The sequence below is a fragment of the Anser anser genome (assembly GCF_964211835.1).
Source record: "Anser anser genome assembly, chromosome: 2".
NCBI classification, from domain to species: Eukaryota; Metazoa; Chordata; class Aves; order Anseriformes; family Anatidae; genus Anser; species Anser anser.
Genome location: NC_139721.1, coordinates 69,506,782 through 69,527,865, shown reverse-complemented (window position 1 = coordinate 69,527,865; position 21,084 = coordinate 69,506,782). Strand labels below are relative to the sequence as shown.

Below are 21,084 nucleotides of genomic sequence, written 5' to 3'. Positions count from 1 at the left end.
CATTTCAGTAGCATTGCTAGTCCTCCAGGTACAACTGCAGATGTTGACTTTCTGTCTCCACAGTTTGGAGTTAGCTTTTTTTGTGTACAAACTCAAAGCTGAAACCAAGAGACACTTCAACTCAATACAGGCAGCCAGAAACCTAGCAAGATTTTTCCAGAAACCTGTGTTCAGCTCCAACAACAGGAAAACAGCTCTGGCTGCTGTCTCAGTAGAAGCCTCTCTCCAATTTCACACTTTCAGCTGTCTCAACGCATTTAAAGATCAATCAAAAATCAATAGATTTTCTACACTGGGGCACAGTGGCACAACAAAGGCTGGCTTCAAAACAATCCTCAAAATTTTCATAGCTTATTTTGAAAAATTACAGGATTTTGGGGGGGTCCATAACTATCTCATGGATTTTCTGTTTGTTCTGCAGCATCATTTGGCGTTAGGTGATATGAAGGAGAATTCAAGATGTCATTAGTCAATGATCAGATAAATAATATAAGTTTACTTTACCAGCCAGAGCAGCTGAATTTTTGACTGTGAACAAGTTCAAGACCTCTGAAATGACAAATTTCACAGAAAAGAGGCCTGGGAAAGTAATGGCTTTTAAAACTTAGGTCAGTTTTACTGAGATATCACTACACCTACTCCTGTGCTTAAAGACTGTTATACATGCTTCATAAAAGTAAATTTAAAGGCATTGTTGTTCATTAATCACTTTTACAATATGTAAATTTAAAATATTTTCAGTATACTTACCCTGATATATCCGAATATATTGCTGTATCTACAAAATAGGTTGGCAACAGGTGAAAAACCAAGAGCAAAATGGCTTTGCATCCCTGTCCTTGCACAAGCCACAAGTCTAGGACTGCAGGGATTGCTGCCCAGTATGTCCCCAGAAATGGAACTGCTCCAAGGATTGCTGCTAATGCTAGAGCACACAGAAGCAGGGGTGAGAACAACACCAGAGAAACCTAAGTACAAAAACATTTACAGTTCAACTCTGACACTTTAGCCACACCAGTAGTCTCACTTCTATCAACTGTTGCAAACAAGACACTGAAGAGATAGCACATAAGGCTCTTACTGTTTTATAACTGTGGTCAAGGAAAGAAAGAACTATATTTAAGAAAATGGAACTATTCCCATACAGAAAAACTCCACCAGCTATTAGTCACAAAGAGTTACTTCCAATAGAGACACTGATTAAGAAAAAGCTGAAGTTATAATAATCATTCAAATTTCATGTAACCACAAAATTAGCAACGGTGTGCAAGAAAGCACACAAAAGGAAGTCTCAGTGAGGCATTGGAACAACCAGTATAATGTAAGTAGTACTGTGAGAAACCAGGTGATAAGAAAACCCTTGACTTCACGTATTTATGTCTGCACATAAATAAATATGTATCTGTGCAGAAACACACGTGTCCACACAGGCATACAGCCTCCTGCTTATTCAAACACCCCTGGTAATCTCAAGTGATGTTGTACTGCTGTCATTCTAATTTAATGCAAAATGAATGAGCACAATAGAAAAAAAAAAAAAAGAAAAAAAAAAGGGTTTTACTCCTTTTTGGTCTCATTAACCAAAAAGTAAAATCTAAGATTTTGAAGGTAGCCGAAAGAAAAAGAACGATTATATTTCTAAGTAGGTCTAATGACAACCAATACCTTTAAGATAGCTGTACTTTATGATACAAAGGTTTTCTATTACAAGATATTATATGATATTTTTTCTGTTGCTTTATAGCTTCCCTTTTTGTTCCCTAGTACATGAAGGTACAACTGTTGTTTTTGTTGTTGTCTTTTTGTTGTGTTGTTGTTTGTTTGTTTGTTGTTGTTGTTTACATGGGAATAGGGGGAAAAGAAGAACAGGGAGATTTTTCAGTGAAAACTGTTCAGCCATTCCAAAGCTAAAACTTAGAGAGTAACAGAAACCAGAGGCTGGTAATACAGTCAGGCAACAGCACTGAGAATAGGAAGCATGCCTCTATTGTGCATTTTCATGATACCATATCTTCCTGCATTTAGGCATCCTGAAAGAACAGCACCTGTCAATTACAGAGGAAACAAAAGCCAAGGCATGCAGAATGAAGTTAAAACCTAGAAAGACTTGGACTGAACAGAAGGGGGAAAGAATTACAGCCAGCAAAATAAACAGAAGTAAAATAGCTGGCTGGGGATGTGTTGTGAAAACAGAAAAAGGTAAATAAAGCTAAGGAGGTAAGACAGAAATCAGGGACTTCTCTCCACCCTACTCGTGGTCATCTTGAAACACGCCTGGAATAAGTTTTCAGCAGCACTACATAAATTCACAGCTGGATCTAAAGATTTTGAAATAAGAGCTATGACGAGCTGTACAGTCCTCATGGAATAATTAGATCTATGGTAATTTAAATTGAACTTGGAGGAATCAGTTAATGCTAAGAAGCTCTTTGGAACTCCAATGCATCATGCAAAAGTATTAAACTTGTCAAAGTATATTTCCAAGTCTGGTTTGAACAATAAACGGGAAATGAAAATGAGGTTTCATATTGAATGGGGAATAAAGAAAAAAATAATTGAATAGCTACTTTCTGAGTTCATACCATATACTGAGTCCACCAACAGCCTCAGGTGTCATGATTATAAAAAAAAAAAAAAAAGTACCCAATTTTGTAATTAGAAGCTGTATTAAGACCTTTGCACAAATCAACCACATTAAGGTTACATACACAACTTCAATTCTGAGAGTTGCCAGATTCTAATATAATGTTCTCTAAAAATAACTTTGGGACTAATCTCATCAGCAACATTTAATCCTACTGCCCTTGTGTAATTATGTAATATTACCTATGAATAGATTATAATTATTCAAATTCTTACCAGATGGTATGAAGACTATATTAATCCCAAATATAGTGTGAGTCAGCCATGTGTAGAGTCCATAGAACCCAGCCATTTTGAGGGAAGCATCAAATACACCTCTAAAACGATCAAAGAAACTCTGTTAAATGTTATTGGCAGTACGATTCTGGGAACTATAAATCTTTACATGTATGTTAAAATACAAGGTAGTTGGATAAACTGCTAAGCCGTTAGTGCCACAAATTACACGACTGAAAATGTAACCCATTTGCATGTGTTCCCTACGAAAAGGACAATTATCCATTGTATTTATCGTTTAAGCCATCTATAGGAGAAAAAATAAACAAAAAATAGACTGGTTTTTACTGCACAGTGGGTTCCTGGGATAAACTTCTGGGAAGAAACTGCCCAGGCATCTAAAAAAGAAATCTATCTACGAGAAGCAGTACCGTTCTATGCACAAACTACTTTGTCCTTTTCTATTTCTACCTCTTCATACATTTTCTTTATCTCTTCACATTTCTCTACCTGCTTATTCTCAATGGATTAAAACCACTGGTCCAAGAACTGAAATAGGCTGTTTAAGCTCTTACTTTCCTACATACCTACAAGACTTTCCAGATGAAAATAATTCAGCACCTCATATTTATTACTGAATTTTAGTCTCAGTATCTTTATTTTCATAGCTTTTAGGTTGCTTACTAGGTTACACAGATAAAAAGCAAATAAAAAGTCTTGCAATCTAATTAAATCCTGGTGAATTTATATCCAGCTCGCTGGCCACAAAACAAGGTACTCTTCTGTTAAGTGTCACCACAGCTTCATGAGACAGCGAACAGGCAGCTAAGTGTTGTATCCTTTTCACAGCACTGGCACACTCACGCAAGTGAAATGTCACGCAACTGAAATGAAAACTTGTGCCTTCAGACTACAGTCACAAAAGCCACACTCCAAAATTTGTATATCTCACCACTGCACTATGCTAGTTGTTCACTTTTATTTGAGAAGGACACTGAGGTTCTTGGCTTGGATCTGAGCGACTAAAATATCCCTACCAACTCTAAATTCCTCCTCTCAAAAAAGCCCTAACAGTTACATCATTGCAGAACCGGTGTCACACACACCCTCTTACCAAAGATAAATGCAGTGTGTTGATGTTAACTTCCCGTTTTACGTTTTATGCTTTTGTACACTGTTTGTATCTTTACAGTTTTGGGAGCACTGGAAGGAGGGCAGAGAAGATGGGAAGACACGTAACTGAGGTCCTGTAGCCAGATGATTAGCTGCAAGGCTGTCTCTGCACCTTGAGGAGGAACAGTCTGCACAGAAAACATCCCTTTCTGGAACTAACCACTCCAAGAACACAATTTCGTTCCTCTGTTGCGTTGATAAAACCTTGTAGAAGGGGAACACTCTCAGCACTCCCAACCACCAGGTAGAATCTTCCAACTACCACCAAGAACTCCAGGACTCCCAGCTTTTGCTTCTTTGGGCTCCCTTCTCATTATTATTCCCTTGAAAAATTTGCATATTTTTGCCCTCCTTTCCCACCTAAAGGCACGCCGTAATTCCCAAATGACTGCTGAACCAAAATTGCCTTATTCAAAACTCATCCACTGGAAGTGAGGAGTGCATAATAAACCTTGTACATCCACACGGTTGTTAAGATAAATGCGAGATTCTCTTAACAGACTAACTAGAAACAGCTGTTGTCAGCCATTTTCCCGGAAAATGGAGGGAAAAGTATATATATAAAAAAGAAAGCTTTACAGAATGACTTGGAATAACAAATCCAGCCTTTGACAGACAAATATTATGAGGTACTTGAAAAAGGGGAAGGAGTGTTTATGAATATGTGGGGCCTCAGTGAAGAGAGTCCGAACACCTCACAGCTTAAAAAAGCTTCTATAATATTAAAATGGGAAGTTACAGACCAAAATCTATATAATCTGAAGATTTTGAGGAGTGAAATACTTTTTAGTATTTTAGTTATATGAGAAGTAAGCGTCTGGTGTAATAAAATTTGAGGAGAGAGGAGGGAAGTTCCCAAAACCAAAGCCACAGAACACTAAATACAAGTTTGCACTAAAAACTCTGGATGGTTTCATACTTCAGCTGCTCAAAAGCCTGATTCTTCTGTATTTTCTGTGACATTTAATTCATGTCAGCTCCTTCAGAGGATATCAAAGCAGTGTAATGTTTTCGTAACAAGAACCTGTTTATTGAAACTGATTCTGTCAACCATCAGACAGAAGGGGAAAAAAATAACCTGTCAACATTTTATTTAAGGACACTTCACAAAAAAGGGGGCTAAATACTACCTGCAAGTTATCTGTGGTTGTATTTTAAGAATTTAGAACATGAACAGTTCCAACGGGGTCTTCTGCAATGAGAGCCTCAAGGCAGCTGGTGGGATGAAGTGCTAGCTGTGCAGCAATGATCATGATGGTGCAGCAAAAAACACTTCTCCTGGTTGCCGTAAGGATACATTTGTTCCCACTAAAGCCGTATGCTTTTGTCAAGCCAACCTCCTCAGCCTTGTTGGTCTCTTAAATCTTAGGCTTGTCCCATAGAAACCTCACAATTACTGAAACTCTCACAGGTGACAGTTTTCAACTTTTTTAATGCAGTTCACCACATCCTTCCAAAACCAACCCAACCCGAAAAAAAACACAATCAAAACAACAACCAAAATCCAGAACAATTTAACAATTTGGATTGTTAGAAGAAAATACGACATCTAAATATTTAATAGCATGTATGAGAATCCAGGTTTCAACATGCTGTAATTAAATTTTCAAGTAAATCCCTTTCCTTTCAATCAAACAGGAACCATGGCACAAATGTATTTCAGTTGTCAAAAATGTTTTAAAATTGCCCTTGAAGTACCTACTTATTTTGCCTGTAAAAATGTTTTCTGTGCTGTAGAAGAAGAAACTAGGTCTTAACTTCTATGAGCATGCCCCCAAACTACCTTCGAGTATACAGGAGACATGGCAGAATCCTGGCTTGAGGCAGGCATCTGAAGTATCAGCTTCATTTGAAATTAAAATACCCATCTACAACTACAGGACAGACTTAGTGTTGAAACAAGCAGTCATTTTAGATTTCCCCCCAGAGACTACAGAAGACGGGCTAAAGTCTTATTACGGTAGCTACAAAAAGAAACCAATAAACAGACAGAAGAATGATCTGAATGGCCAAAAATAATTGCTGTGAATTTAACCATCTCAGGGAACAGCTGCAAATGTATTTCTCATTCACAAGAAAGCATCCAAAACTAATCCAAAACTAAAACTAATTCTACCCGTCTATTTAGGCAGCTTTCTGCACATTCCACTTCAGACAAGGGTTGTTTTTTGATGAATTTTATTCAAATCTAAGTTCCAAGTTCAGACATGTCTTTTGCTGATGTAATCATGCAACTTGTAAGAAAATTTTATATTGTAAATCCATTTCTCGTTACAGATCCAGTAACAGAATAACAGAAAAGTTAATCATGAACCAACACATATGTCCTAGTCTGATGTCATTCTGCAGCCTGACGAAATGCATTACGGTTACTGAAATTTGTAGATGATGTCATGCAGTTGGGAAGAGCTGTGGTAATTTAAGAGCACAGATCACAAATCAAAGTGGCCCCGAAAAATTAAAAAGCCACCTTAAAAAATGCAGTTCAACCAGGAAAAAAAAGTAGCGTATTTCGATAGCAAAAAATAAAAAATAAAAAATCAGGTGTAACTAGAATATGTGGAATTGCCAGTAGCCCTGCATAGACAGTGGTTACGAGGGATCATCAGCAAATCTATATTATGTTAATGCACAAAAAGAGAACTTCATATGATCCCCATATACATTAGTGATGTCTATGAGATTGCTACCTCCAGTAACAACTTTACGTAGTAATGCCTAGGCATCAGCTGCAAGACTGTTGCACAGACTGATTTATTGATGTTTCAAGAAAAATGTATGGATGTGATTCATAGTGGAAAGTGGTAAGAATGATGAGCAGTGCAGAACAGGTGACCTTTGATTGAAGATACCACTAGAAAGGATACCGCCAGGGAAGAAAAATTTGAGGAAAAGACAAAAGATACCAAAGACAGCTGCAAAGTCAAAGTAAGTGCTTTTTCTTCCCCACCATGGGTTGGACAAAAAGGAGCACTTGAACTAGAAAAAGAAGGGTTTAAATTAGATGTTGGTTTAAAAGCTCTTCCTACGTAGGTCAGGGCAGTCCACCACCAAGTTTTCACGAACAGGTTACAGATGTGGGGTGCAAGCTGCTGGGACTGAGGCACAAATCCATGTGTCCCATATGTGTCACAACAGGTCTGCAACGCAGTGCTATGGCAGGCAAGAAGCATATACCTCTAAATGGCTGCATAGTAGTGCAACATCTCTCCAGCTCCTTGCATCTAGCACACAGAACTAATAAGCTGAAAGGAGAAGGCATTGCACAGTGCTGAGGACCTGTGAGGTGCCAGTAGTGAAGCAGGAAGTGTGAGGAGACAACCTAATTGTATTCTCCTTCTACCAGGAAAATTAATAATCCTATTTTAAAGACTCTAGAAATTCATATTCATTGTAGCTCATGGTTATGGCAGCTCAAAACACTGACCAGAAACTTCATACACAGCATACTTCAGCTATTCTGCATCTGTCATACCTGACCTTAAAGATCATGTATGTTAGTGCAAAACGCTGAATGAATCACCATCAGTACAAAGCATACCTTCCTGGTTAAACTATGACAGTAAATAAATTTCTTTTCTTATTACTTTATTGGTTTACGCACAGCTTCCTTTTAGACATAAGAGCAATTCTACGTTTTAGAAATCAGAAAATCCAATTGCTTTTCATATCTCACTTTGGCATTGTATCTGGATGAGCAAGAGTTGTCATCTGCAAACATGTAATTTATAAGCACTTCAAGCAATTTGGTGTAGGGCACATTTAGACATATGGATTTTATTTTACTGAGTTTTGAAAAGCATGTAACTGACAAAAAAAAACAGAGAAACGTGTGTCACACTTCACATTATTCAGATTATAAATGAAGAAACTTCTGTCAAATTGTCAAATGTTTCTACACAACTGGCCTATATTTGTTTTTCAGTTATTTCTACTTCACTGAAAATATAAGAAATTTGCTTTTAAATTTCACAAGAGACATAATTTTATGGGTTGGGAGGGGGGTCAATTTTTTTAGAGAATTTTGTTTATTTTTACTGATTTATTTCTACTGGAATTTACATTCAATGTATGCTTGCCTACTAAAATAAACAGATGAATTCAGGTGCACTTCACAGAGCCTACAGGTAAGGTCTGTTTATCATTACTAACACAGTGAACTGGCTTCCATATGAAGACCTCCAAAAATTTCAGCCTACTCCTGTAACAATCCCAGTTTAAAGGAAAGAGGCAGAAGAACGAAGGCTCCTGGGATGCAGAACATACCTCAAGCTTCAACTCAAGAGCGTTATTTTTTTGACCTCTGAGTTACTTTGATTTTTTCCCTCTTCCCAGAGCACTGAGGGAAAGAATGTATGGGCTGAAATGACGAGAATCAGAGTTTCCAGAAAGATTATATAAAGAATATAGTAAGCTCAGAAGAAAGATTTAGTGGTTACTATTCTAAGGGGCATAAAACTAAAAAATGGATAAAAGTCACATTTGTCTTTGAAACAATTTGCAAGAATTAGCGTTTCCCTAAATACTTTACAAAACATCTGACAAGACATAAATTGGTTTACAATGTGATTACAATGCAAGTTTTATAACAAGAACACCCTAAGCTAAGAATACTATTAGGAAAAAGACAATTTCACTCCATAATCATCACCTTTAGCACCACTTTTGGTATTTTCCCATATTCTCTAAGTACACATTACGAGGGTTGCACTGTGTCTTTGTGGCAACACCTTCCTCTACACAAACCTGACTAATTCAAATGATACTTTAGGAAATTCCAGGTATTCAATTTCTGTTGAGAATACACCTTTTACAACTTCCAAGTAGAGGGTTCAAGGTATAAATGCGAATGCAAGCATTACAAACTTCACAGCACAATTTTCCAATTTATTTCTTCCTGCCGTAAGAAGAGATCCCACCCGTTTCCCTGTTCTCAATCATTCATTTCTGCCCCAGACCACCCTTCCTCTGGGTACTTGCCAGCACCGACGCTAAGTGCCACAATGGTGCAAACAAGACCAGGGAACAGATCTGCTTGCCAATGATCTCAGTTAATAACTGCTTTTTGCTGGGGAACTTCCAACTAAGTAGCTCAGCTCTCTAGACCCCATCCAACTCATAGAGCCAGCACACTCATAGCTGGCAGGGCAGGAGATCTTTGTACAACAGAGAACTTACTTATCCCAAATGAAACAGAGGAGCTGTTGACTCCCTTGAGGGTGAAGTGGCCTTGCAGAGAGATCCTGACAAATGAGAGGGCTGGGCAATCACCACCTGTAGGAAGTTTAACAAGAGGAAGTGCTGGATTCTGCGCCTGGGACAGGGCAACCTCGGCTATACGTACAGGCTGGGGGATGAGAGGCTGCAAAGCAATCCTACAGAATGGGACTTGGGAGTTCTGGTTGACAGCAAGTTGAACATGAGCCAGCAGTGTGCCCTGGCAGCCAAAAAGGGCCAGCCGTGTCCTGGGGTGCATCAAGCATGGCATTGCTAGTCGGTTGGGGGAAGGGATTGTCCTGCTCTGCTCTGCACTGCTGTAGCCTCACCTCGAGTACTGTGTGCAGTTCTGGGCACCACAGTATAAACAGGACATAGAGTTGTTAAAGAGTGTCCAAAGGAGGGCTACAAAGATGGCGAAGGGTCTGGAGGGCAAGACATCTGAGGAGCAGCTGAGGTGCCTTGGTTTGTTCATCCCAGAGCAGAGCAGGCTGAGGGGAGGCCTCATGGCGGCCTGCAGCTCCCTCACGAGGGGAGCGGAGGGGCAGGCGCTGAGCTCTGCTCTCTGGGGACAGCGACAGGACCCGAGGGAACGGCATGGAGCTGGGACAGGGGAGGGTCAGGCTGGGGGTTAGGGAAAGGTTCTGCACCCAGAGGGTGGTCGGGCACTGGGACGGGCTCCCCAGGGCAGTGGTCACAGCACCGAGCCTGCCAGAGCTCAAGGAGTGTTTGGACAATGCTCTCAGACATACGGTTTGGTTCGTAGGTGGTTCTGTCCGGAGTCAGGAGTTGGGCTCGATGATCCTTGTGGGCCCCTTACAACCCAGGATATTCTGTGATTCTACAAAACCAACAACAGCTGTCCTATAGCTTGAAAACCAAATAACTCCTCCTTCTCTCAAATACCACCAAGACTGATTGCAAAAGACAAGCTACCAGTGACAACAAAAGGATAGCCATTACCTTAAAAAAGGACTTAAGTATTTTTCTTTCACAGTGATCTCCAAAATTTCAAGAGATCATTGACAGAACAAGATCCTGTACAATGAAGAATGAATTCCAAGTGCCAGGACTTAAAGAAGTCCTTTTCTAAAAAGCTCATAAGCCTTTCTTTTGCTCTCCTTAAGGGTCCTGTTCTTTTAGGGATAAAAAAGACCCTCATTATTTTTCAGTTTCAAATTACACATAAGAACAAGCCAAGAGTGGCAAGATATACTATAGCTGCAAGTAAAGGAGAAGTGGCAGTAAGTATTCTTTTGACAGAGTTCATCTCCAGAGCAATATAAACGTGAAAATAATTTTCAGAGATGACTCCATGAAATAATTTCAACAAATTTGCTGTCGAAGTAAGTTTCTCCTTAGGAATGATGCAACTGATCAAAGAAAGGTAATCGCTCCAACATATGGAGACTAGCAATCCCACTAATCAGACAAAGTGATATAGTCTTGAACAAAGCATAGGTCCTTGAGATAGAATAATCAGCACAAACTTTACACAACTCAAGGCAGGACACTGCAGTGGCTGTACCTAAATTTCAGACTTTTAAACAGTGGGAACTAGTCTGAGAAATACATCAGCAAACAGGCTGTCTAACAAAGAAACAGGTCTACATTCTCCGAAGAACAATTAACATGTAGTCCAACTTGTAAGACATGCTACATCTAATTATTTCTTCTTTCAAAATTCAAAAGATTTTGGGAATATTTTTGAATGCCTATTTGGGCCTGTTTTAGCCATATATACCACATGAACTTACAAAGATTCTTCCAAACAGCACATCTGAAAACAGTAGCTATTTCTGAATTAACTATTTCTAACGTTTCCAGATTTTTACCACAAGCAGATCATGATGGTTACTAAGCACAAGACCTATCTACTCTTAAAAAGGCTTTTGGGACAACACATACAAAAACCCACACTAGTTCGGACCAAAGGACTGTCTAGCCAATGTCTTATTTACAGCAGGAGCTAGCAGCAGACACTAAGAGAACAACAGAAATAGGAAAACACATTTAATAGCCCCAGTGAACACTTTTCCAACATCTGTTTCCACCTCTGGGGATATCATGAACCTCATACAGGCTGTCTTATCTAGGAATCCTAAATTAATGTGTTCTTAACTCTGTGCAGCCCGTTATCCCCCCAAAAAATCTATGCAGAGTTCCTTCAACTCCGACTTTCTTTGGCAAGATATTCCCCATGCCTGTTGTATTAAACAACATGCCTTTGTTATTTCTAAAAATGTCTCCTGCTTGCTTTTTCGATGGTCCTGAGATTTTATGCTGGAAGAGACCATGAAAAGTCCGACCTCAGTCACCCTTTGCATGCCAGGTCTGATTCTGTAGACCTCAAATGTGTAACAGGCTTTTTCCAGGCCAAAGAATCCTAACCTACTTCGTTATTCCCCACACAGAAACACGTGCAAATCTTCATTCCTCTGATCAGCCCTGTTGCCCTTCTAGCTTTCTGAGATGCAGGAACCAGAATGGCACACAATAATTCAAGGCTTAGGCCAACCACAGATTCATACAATGGAATAATATTCTCTGTCTTTTGTAACAAAACATTTAATCTGTCTTGCAGATACCTTTAGATATTACCAAACACAGGGCTAGCACGCGTACTTGAAAATAGAGTTCCCAAGCAGTAACAGACAGCACAGAGGCCACTGGTCTGCGAGTGAAGTTAGGACTGTTTTTCACCCACATGCATCACTCTCATCTATGCTGCATTTCATCATTTTATCCCCCAGACACTGCTGTCTCCTGAGATTGTCTGCAATCCTGCTACAGTTCTACCATCCGCTTTCATCCTTAATAGTTTTGCAACATCAATAAGATGTCCCTCTCTGCTTCTTTCATAGGATGTTTATGAACAGGTGGAACAGTAGAGGTCCCTACCTTGATACTGTCATTCCCTCCTGCCTTCTGTTTCTTATTTTTTTAATCAATTATTTACCTGTGCAGAACCCTTCTCTATCATCACTACTTCATCACCACAAGTCTTGGAAAAGAGATGCTGTCAAAGACCTTTATGAAACTTCAGTAGAAAGTAACAGCCCAATTGACATTATGGCCTTGTCTGCTGAGCACTTCTAAAAAGAATAAGGCAGAACTTCTCTCTGTGAAACTAAATCATATTCACCGGGTGCTGGTACTTCCTTAACTATAGTTCCTGTCCTGGTTTTGGCTGGGATAGTGTTATTTTCTTCACGGTATGAGCTGTGTTTTAGATTACGGCTGAGTATAATGCTGATCCCACCCCGATGGTTTAGTTGTGGCAGAGCAGCGCATAGCCGGAGCCAAGGGCTTTTCAGCTTCTCGTGCTGCCCTGCCAGCGAGGAGGCTGGGGGTGCAGCAGGAGCTGGGAGGGGACAGACCCTGGACTGGTGACCCAGACTGGCCAAAGGGATATTCCTGACCACACAGCATCGTGCTGAGCAATAAAAAAAATGGGGGAAAGAAGAAGGAAGAGGGGGATGTTCAGAGTCATGCGTGATGAGCCCTGCTTTCCTGGAAGTGGCTGAACACGTGCCTGCCGATGGGAAGTAGTGAATGGATTTCCTGATTTCCTTTGTTTGTGTGCGTGGCTTTTGCCTTACCTTGTGAACTGCCTTTATCTCAACCCATGAGTTCTCACACTTTTACTGTTCCAATTCTCTCTCCCGTCCTGATGTCGGGGACGGAGCAAGTTGGTGCTGAGATGCCTGCTGGGGTTAAACCACAACAGCCCTACTGGTTCTGGTGTCTGACTTCCACATCTGTATGTCCTGGGTTCCCTGGATCGTTGTTTGTTTTTTCTTTTTAATTCCATCTTTGAGTTTTCTTTGGTGAGTATCATTTGCTCTCAGCAGCTTGCTATCACTCAATTTTGTACATTTCTGTTACAACCTCTCCTACAGTCACTTCATTTTCTGAAAGATTATGCTGCAGCTCTCACCCAAGCATGGCTTTACAGCATGACTCCCTCCACTTGTCTTCACAGCAAAGAAAGCAGCATTTGACCTTACCTCCCACCTCCCACCGCCCCAACAGCCTGCAGCAGCCTTCTTATCGCTGCGTACTCCTTTGACACGCCTCACCATCCCTTAGCCTGAGTGCTTTCTGGTCCTGGTGCACAGGAATTTTGGTTTAGTAGCACTTGGGGGAGCTTTGAGCAAATCCAACTCTCTTCTCCCCCTTCCTTTTCAGCTTATTTCTATCTGCAAGACTTTATGGTCCTTCTGTTTTCTTGATTTAGCTAAAACTTCAGCTTTTTTTCAGGTATTTTCTCATTTCCTGTGACCTTTGTTCCTTTGATGCTTACCCATGCAGGCTTCCTTTAGCTTTACCCAAGCCTTCCTTAACAGCTAGCATTCACTGGCACTGTGCATTGAACACCACACAACTTGAAAGGATTTATGTTTTAGAAAGCCCTTTTAGCTTCAAAAATTTCATGAATGAGAGCAACAGCTAGCTGGACTCAATAAAGCTCAAGATCCGTTCCAGTTTTATATTAAGATACTCCCAGTCTGTTCAGATTATTACTATTACACATTTATGAATCACAAGCACCAATTTGATTGCTTATGCAGAGAGTAAGTAGTGGGTTGACTTAATAGTTCAATCTAAAATGACAATAAAGCAAAAAAACTAGAGCTATAATATTAAATCTTTCAACTGTCAGGAAATGCTGGAGTTTTACACCAGTCCTCATACTGTCCACTCACATTATAATAAACCTGTTATTTTAAATAGCAAAAATCTATTTAAGGCTATAATAACGTACACTGCAGCCTTAAATATGAAGATAAAGAATTATGAGATATGCAAGTATGGAAACTTGCAATGTTATACTAAAAAAATAGAATTCTCATAGTATCACTTTATTCCTAGAAAAAAATTCCAACATGCAAATAGTGTTTTTTAAAAAAAATCGTGTTGTAGAAAAAAGCAGTGTAAATGCAAAAATGCATAATTAAAATATGATTACTCGGGGCAATACATAATTCAAGGATTAGTATCTAAGATACTGTGCAGTTACATGGTTCTTAAAGATTGCATGCAAGTGTGCATATGTTTAAACCCACACACACACGCACTAACCCACTCCCACGTGTTTCCAGATACCTTCAGACTTAAACTGGATAGTCACAGAATCAGAAATTACAAAGTAGACTGAAATAAATACATCTGGGACATACAGAATATGCCATCTGGAAAATTAAAGAAGCAAATGTCAGAAAGGTGACACTGCCTGATACAAAACAAGGAAGTCCTGCAATGGCCAGTGAATGTGTTTGAAAATACACTACACCAGTCTGCTCAGTTTTGAGAATTGTTTTTTTTCCAAGCATCAGATTATGCACTTAAATAATGCTGTGTATTAGGCATAGTAAGCTGGAAAATTCCTACAGACTTTGTGATATGCTTGACCCGAAGTATGTGTATACAGTAATTTTTCATAGTTTCAGATATAGTTGGGAAAAAAAAAAGAGTAACAATTAAGCAGAAACAAACAAAATTGCTTTATTTTTTTCCTTTAATGTCTTTTTTCCTTTGTGTAATCTGTTGAATAACTTTTTAAAATCATGTGTATGTAAAACAACATACAGACAACTGTATTTAGTAAGAACAAGTATTTTGGATATAAAAGGAAATACAGGTAAATACAAATGCTTTTCTTTTCATACAGGTCAATGTTTAAGATTATCTAACATTGTGATATGGGTGAGTCATGTGGTTACTACTACTAAAACTCTCATCAGACATATACCATTCGTTATCTATCCCACTGGGATAATCAGGTTACAATTACTGTCAGTCTGGTTCTGCAAACAGTGGCACAGTACAGCAGCTCTTCTGGATTTATAAACTATAGTATAGCCTAGACTTTTTTTTGTTGTTGTTCAGTGACTTAATTGAAGCCTTCCTTTCCTCCATTAAATTTTTAAAAATATATTATTCCCTATTTTAAGCTAGGAAATTATTTAAGACAGAATCGTTTTTAGTTCTATTGCCATCTCTTAACATACACCATAACTAGACTTTATAACATTTTATTATGTTTCTGTTAAATGTATTCTTGTGACAAAACATATTTCTGCAAGAGACACTCCTGTTACTAAAGAACACACACAACCATGCAAAAATTAAGTCAAAACATAATCAGTTAACAGTGGCTTTGAAAAATTACTCTGAAAGACATTATTAATGTTGCAGTAAAATAAACAAGATCACATATTTTGGCTTTTCTAAGCATTAGCTTAAACATGCTGGAAGATTATTGTTTTCTGTGGGAATTGTATCACCACTTCATTTTCTCCATCATTATTGCTTGGAAGACACAGCAAACAAACCAGATACTTAAAACAGCTAAGATTTTTTTTTTCTTCATGATAGCTCATTTCAGATCTCTTTAAATGTTAACAAATAGAAGCTTAAAAACCATTAAGAACCTATTTCAGCCATCCAGGTACTATAGGTTCTCTTCACATCAAATCTCTCCTTATGCCAAATTTCAATTAAGGACATGATTACTTTGAGACTAAAATATTTCCCAATATTTTAAGAAACGTTTATATAGCCAATGAAAAATCTGTTCGAATTTGAAGCGTACATGACAAATGAAGAAAATGAAGCCAATAATGACAACCCTTCTCAAATTGAAAACAAACAGTACTCATCTTCCTGGCATTACAAACCAAACTTTCACTAACAAACGTTTCAAGACATCACTCAAAATACTGATCTGGGTTTAAGACCATCTCACAACGTAATCAGGCCCCACCAAAATTGAAAGCTGCAGTAACTTTAAGCCACAGCCATACCCGTGTGCATGCACTCATGTGAAAGTATCGCACACACTAAATTGCACTGAGGCCGTGACAACATGCAACTTAGTAATGTGCAATATCTCCACCAGAGCAAGCAGAATGGGAGCTTCAGGGAAGAAGGGTATGGTGCATTCAGGAGGAGAACGACATGCTGCTCAGGGAAAGGAAAATGGTTCAGGCAAAGGTGTGCATGCTACTACTTAGGAGACCTTTGAATTGGAGAATCACTGCTTCATCCATTCAGAAAAAAAAAAAAATCCAGACAAAAGCACCACCTCCTTGTTTAAGGGGTAAAGTCTGACCGACATGAATTTCCTACTTACACAGGGATGTGTGGGTGACTGACCAACTTGATTTTACAGTAGCTTTTGAGTCAAGTAAATCTCACCATCTGGTACATGCAGATAATGATTTCCTCTTGCCCTCAAATCACTTCAGGGACCACTTTTGAGAACTAAAAAAAAAATCTAAATCCAGTAAACTGGTCTTACTGGTTTTCACATTTCAAAAGTAAATCACCTTCCTAAACCTGACTGCAAGTGCTGCCAAAAGAAGCTGTACAGCTCATCTTATTCTGGCACAACCCTTCTGCCATATTTGCCAGCTCCCTCCCTATTCCACTGGTTCCCATCTTTATTTCAGTAATATTTCCAGTGAAAATCACACTTGTTACATTCATGGACTACTAAACAACACTCAGTCAAGGCAGACTCTTGAACACTATGCAGGTGCAATACTACTTTCATAATTCACCCACCACATTTTTGTGCTCATACCTACCAAGTCAAGTAATAAGGATATACGGAAAAACAAACAAATGAAAAGGAAAAAAAAAAAAGAAAAAAAAAAGAAGAAAGAATATCAGGAAGGGCGAATGGAGCATTTGTCAAGAAGTAGCAGTAGCAGTAATAAAGTGTGGTCACACCAACAAAATTAAAGTGAGAAAGGCCTGAGATTATTTCCAAGTTAAAAAAGAAAAAAAAAAAAGAGAGATCAAATATCTGGGCACGAAAGACCAAGTCAATTAGAGGACAGAATTTATTTTGCTACTGAGGGACTAACAGTGTTCAGAAGTATTACCATTTTCTTAAATTTCTACTTCCCTCTTGATTTGTAGGTGATTGTACATGGAATTGCAGCACTGAATTTAGCATTTTGAATGAATTTCTTTACTTGGAATAGCGTGAGTACTACACACACCAGTCAAAAAAAACAACAGTCATATGTGCTTTTGGTAGCATTCTTCATCCCAGGCTTTTTGCCATGTTTTTTTTTTATGGAATCATCACACAAATATTGACCCTCCCTTTCCTTGCAGGTTACAATTTGCCATCCCCAAGAAGCAACCTATCAAGAGGAACAAAGGCATTATATGGCAACAAAGCATACAGAGGTGCTTATTCTGAAGAGATCTAAACACATTTAAATCATGTAAGTTATTCTAACGAGAAGGACAGATTTATGAACAGTTTGCAAAACCCCGTTTGTTCTACAGTTCAAACCCTGTCAATCCCTTACAATGGATGCCCGGGCGCCTGACAGGACTTGTCCATAAGCACTGGGACAACTCCCTCAAAGGCAAACACCTGGGGCAAAGGCAGATGTCCAGATCAGAAACACCAGACCACATATGCATTAGAGGGAAAGACCGAAACAGAAGCAGGCCATTCCTCATGTTCGTCTTTGCCTCTTAGTCCCAGCAAAAGCCTGGAAAGACTGAAATACACTCCCAGGTTGGGAAGTTCCACCCCCAGCAGATACAGGGAGAAGAGCAAAGGCAGTTCTTGCATCCCTCCCTCTCCTCTCCATGCCCCAAGACGGGCAAGAGTTTCTTCCTGGGAATCTGCCTGAAGGCTCCCATTCAGGAGCTATTTGTGACAGGAGAGCCCTTCTTCTGAATGAGGAAGCAAGAAGCCACAAAAACCACTTGAGAAAAGAGCAAGGACGCACCTCAGACCGCCCCTTTCCCCCCCATGCCCCCTCCAGGCCCTGAGGACCTCGGTGGCCCTCCAGCAGACTCCCCAGCACAGGAGGCCAGGCCCTCTCCCCCATCCCCCTCAGGACTCAGGGCACCTCTTCACGCTCTGGGGGCTGGGGTAGGGGACAGCACCTAAGGGCTCTCACAGCACTTGACCATCAGCAATGCTTTCATTGACCACCGGGAGACCTGGCGCAGGCTGTCTGTGCCTCTCCCCTTCCACTTGCAGGACTCTGGGTGATTCACCCCCTGCCAGCTCCCGTCCAGAGCGGGGCCTGCAGCATTTTTATGGAGCCGTGCTGCTGACGGGGGCGGAGGGGTGATGGATGACCCCCGACACTCTGGAAACACTCCTGCCACCATCACATTGACGGGACCCTGAGCACAGCGTGAGCAGGGGGCTGGAGCCCAGAGAATAGGAGGGGAGGTGGAAGGCCCGAGGGACAGCGCTCACTAGCAAAATGGCATGGGGGAGTAATCCCAAGGAAAGGGGCCCTTGTCCCCCCAACCTTCCTCCTCTTTCCACACAAAGGCATCTTTCAGGCCACAGAACCTAACTCCCAACACAGCCACACGTGGCTATGTGTGTGTCCCAGCATCACAGGGGCTTCCTGATGTCATGGTGGCATCTGCCCCACCTTTTGTTCTGGGCCCTACAAATGCAGCTGGGCCCACCACTCACTGAGTTTCCAGGCCCTCTGGCGACAGCATGGTTGGAAGGATGAGCACCTGGAGCAGCAGCTGCCCACCTTTGCATGGGACAGAAGAGAAGTGGTTCCTGGAGCCAAAGAGGAGGAATACATATCCCACGAAGAGGAAGTGGAGGAGAAACAGCACCTGTGGCATAAGAGCCATGTCCACCACTGTGGCTGATGGTATAGAGGCCATGGAGATATATCCACCTCCAAGACAGGTGACCAGGGCCTCCCTGCTGTGCGGTCACATCAATGGCATTGCAGGAGCACCCAAGGAGCTCCATACCCACACTACAACCTCTGTGCCCAAAAGTAAACGGGAGAGGCCATCCTCAGACATCTTGCAGGCTTGTGTGCGAGACCTCTCAGTAATCGACAATGCCTTTGTTGGTTGGCCAGGGTTGTGTGAGCCCTTCTTTCCCATCCCTGCCCCTCATGAAGAGTTAGCATCTCTCCTGCACAGTCCCAGGGAAGAGGGCAAGAGAGGAGCTGGCTTCCCTCAGGCTGCAGCACAGTGGCAACAGAAGTAGTCATCCCTTGGGGGGTCACTGTGGGGCTCCCATGGGCAGTCTCTCAGCCTGAGGACAAGAAGGCTACCCAACGGGTACTTAAAGATGAAGCCAGACCTTCTGTGGTGGTGCAGAAAGAACAGCAGCAGATCAATCGAAACAGTTAGCTGTTCCTTTGGAGAAGCAGAAGACTTCAGCATCTGGGCAAAGAACAACCCCAGACACCAGTATAAGTTGGGGACTGCCCTGCTGGAGAACGGCATAGGGGAAAGGGACCTGGAAGTCCTGGTGGACAGCCGAATGTCCATGAGCCAGCACTGTGCCCTTGTGGCCGAGAAGGCCAATGGCATCCTGGGGTGTATCAGAAGGGGTGTGGTTGGTAGGTCAAGAGAGGTTCTCCTCCCCCTCTAGTCTGCCCTGGTGAGACCACATCTAGAACACTGCATCCAGTTCTGGGTCCCTCAGTTCAAGAAGGACAGGGAACTGCTTGAGAGAGTCCAGTACAGAGCCACGAGGATGATTGAGAGAGTGGAGCATCTCCCTTACAAGGAAAGGCTGAAGGAGCTGGGTCTCTTTAGCTTGGAGAGGAGGTGACTGAGGGGTGACCTTATTGATGTTTATCAATATGCAAAGGGTGAGTGTCAGGAGGACGGAGCCAGGCTCTTCTCAGTGACATCCAATGACAGGACAAAGGGCAATGGGTGCATGCTGGAACATAGGAGGTTCTGCTTAAACTTGAGAGGAAACTTTTTTATGGTGAGGGTGCGAGGGGGGTTGCAGAGTCTCTTCTCTGGAGACATTCAAAACCGTCTGGACGCATTCCTGTGTGACATGATTTAAGTGTTCCTGCTCCAGCAGGGAGATTGGACTAGACGATCTTTCAAGGTCTCTTCCAATCCCTAACATTCTGTGTTTCAGGTATGCCAAGGAGTGCTGGAGTGCACTGTTAAGGTCCATTTACAATATTTGGTTAGTTCTTTCAAAGACTGGGCAACAAACAGTGCAGAAATAAAACAGTAAAAATGCTGTCCTCTCTTATTTGGCACTTTTATGACTGCATCTGGGCTCCTGCATCCCCTTCTGGTCTCTCCAGTACAGGAAAGATACCGATGAGTGTGGTGTGAGCCTGGCACAGGGCCATGCGGATGGCGAGGGGCTGGGGCACATGGCAGACAAGGGCAAGCTGAGGGAACTCCTTTGGTCAGCATGAAGAAAGTGAGGCTCAGGGGTAGACCTGACTGCTGCCTACAGCTGCCTACTGGGAATGAAGCCTGAGTCTTCTCAGAGGTGCTCTGTGGTGGAAGGACGAGTGACGCCAGGCCCACGCTTGCATGGTGGATGGAGAGATCCAGCTAAATAAAAGGAAAAAACTGTCACCATGAGGGTGCTCAGACACAGAACAGGTGCCCAGATAGGCTGCAGAGTCTCCATCCTTGAGGGTATCCAAACTAAACTGAACAAGGCCCTGAACAACCTGATCTGATTGGGGCTGCTTTCAGCAGGAGCCCGGACTGGAGACCTGCAAGAGTCTCTCTGTAACACTGTGCTTCTGTGGTTCTTTGAACTGCAGCTGCCCAGCTTCCCCCACACTGGAGGGCAGGCTCACAGCCTTGCACAACGTGGCCACCACCATTCGGGCCTTTGCTTCAGGCAACCATTTGCATTGGGCCTACCAGTGGCCCCATGATGGAGCAGCTGAAGCTTTGTCCTGCTTCTCATGAGGTGGTGATTGTCCCACCTTGTAGAGCCCTCACCCAAATGGATGCTGCTGGAAATGTATCGCTGGCCTTGCTAAAGACAGCATACATTACATTCACCACGCTCTCACCTCCCATGCA

General features: G+C 41.5%; 1 protein-coding gene across 3 annotated transcripts in view; it reads right to left on the bottom strand.

The window, feature by feature from the left end:
- The window catches only part of TMEM245 (transmembrane protein 245), a 91,028-nt gene that overhangs the window by 9,661 nt on the left and 60,283 nt on the right, over window positions 1-21,084 (bottom strand). For 2 of the 3 annotated variants that reach the window (XM_083822349.1, XM_083822350.1), the window contains 2 exons: window positions 2,860-2,960; window positions 751-925 (listed from right to left, as the gene is read on the bottom strand). In XM_083822349.1, coding sequence (XP_083678475.1) covers window positions 751-925; window positions 2,860-2,960 — 276 coding nt within the window. Of the gene's footprint in view, window positions 1-750; window positions 926-2,859; window positions 2,961-2,981; window positions 20,599-21,084 lie in introns of those variants that run through there. The other variant, XM_083822351.1, reaches the window with a different exon arrangement.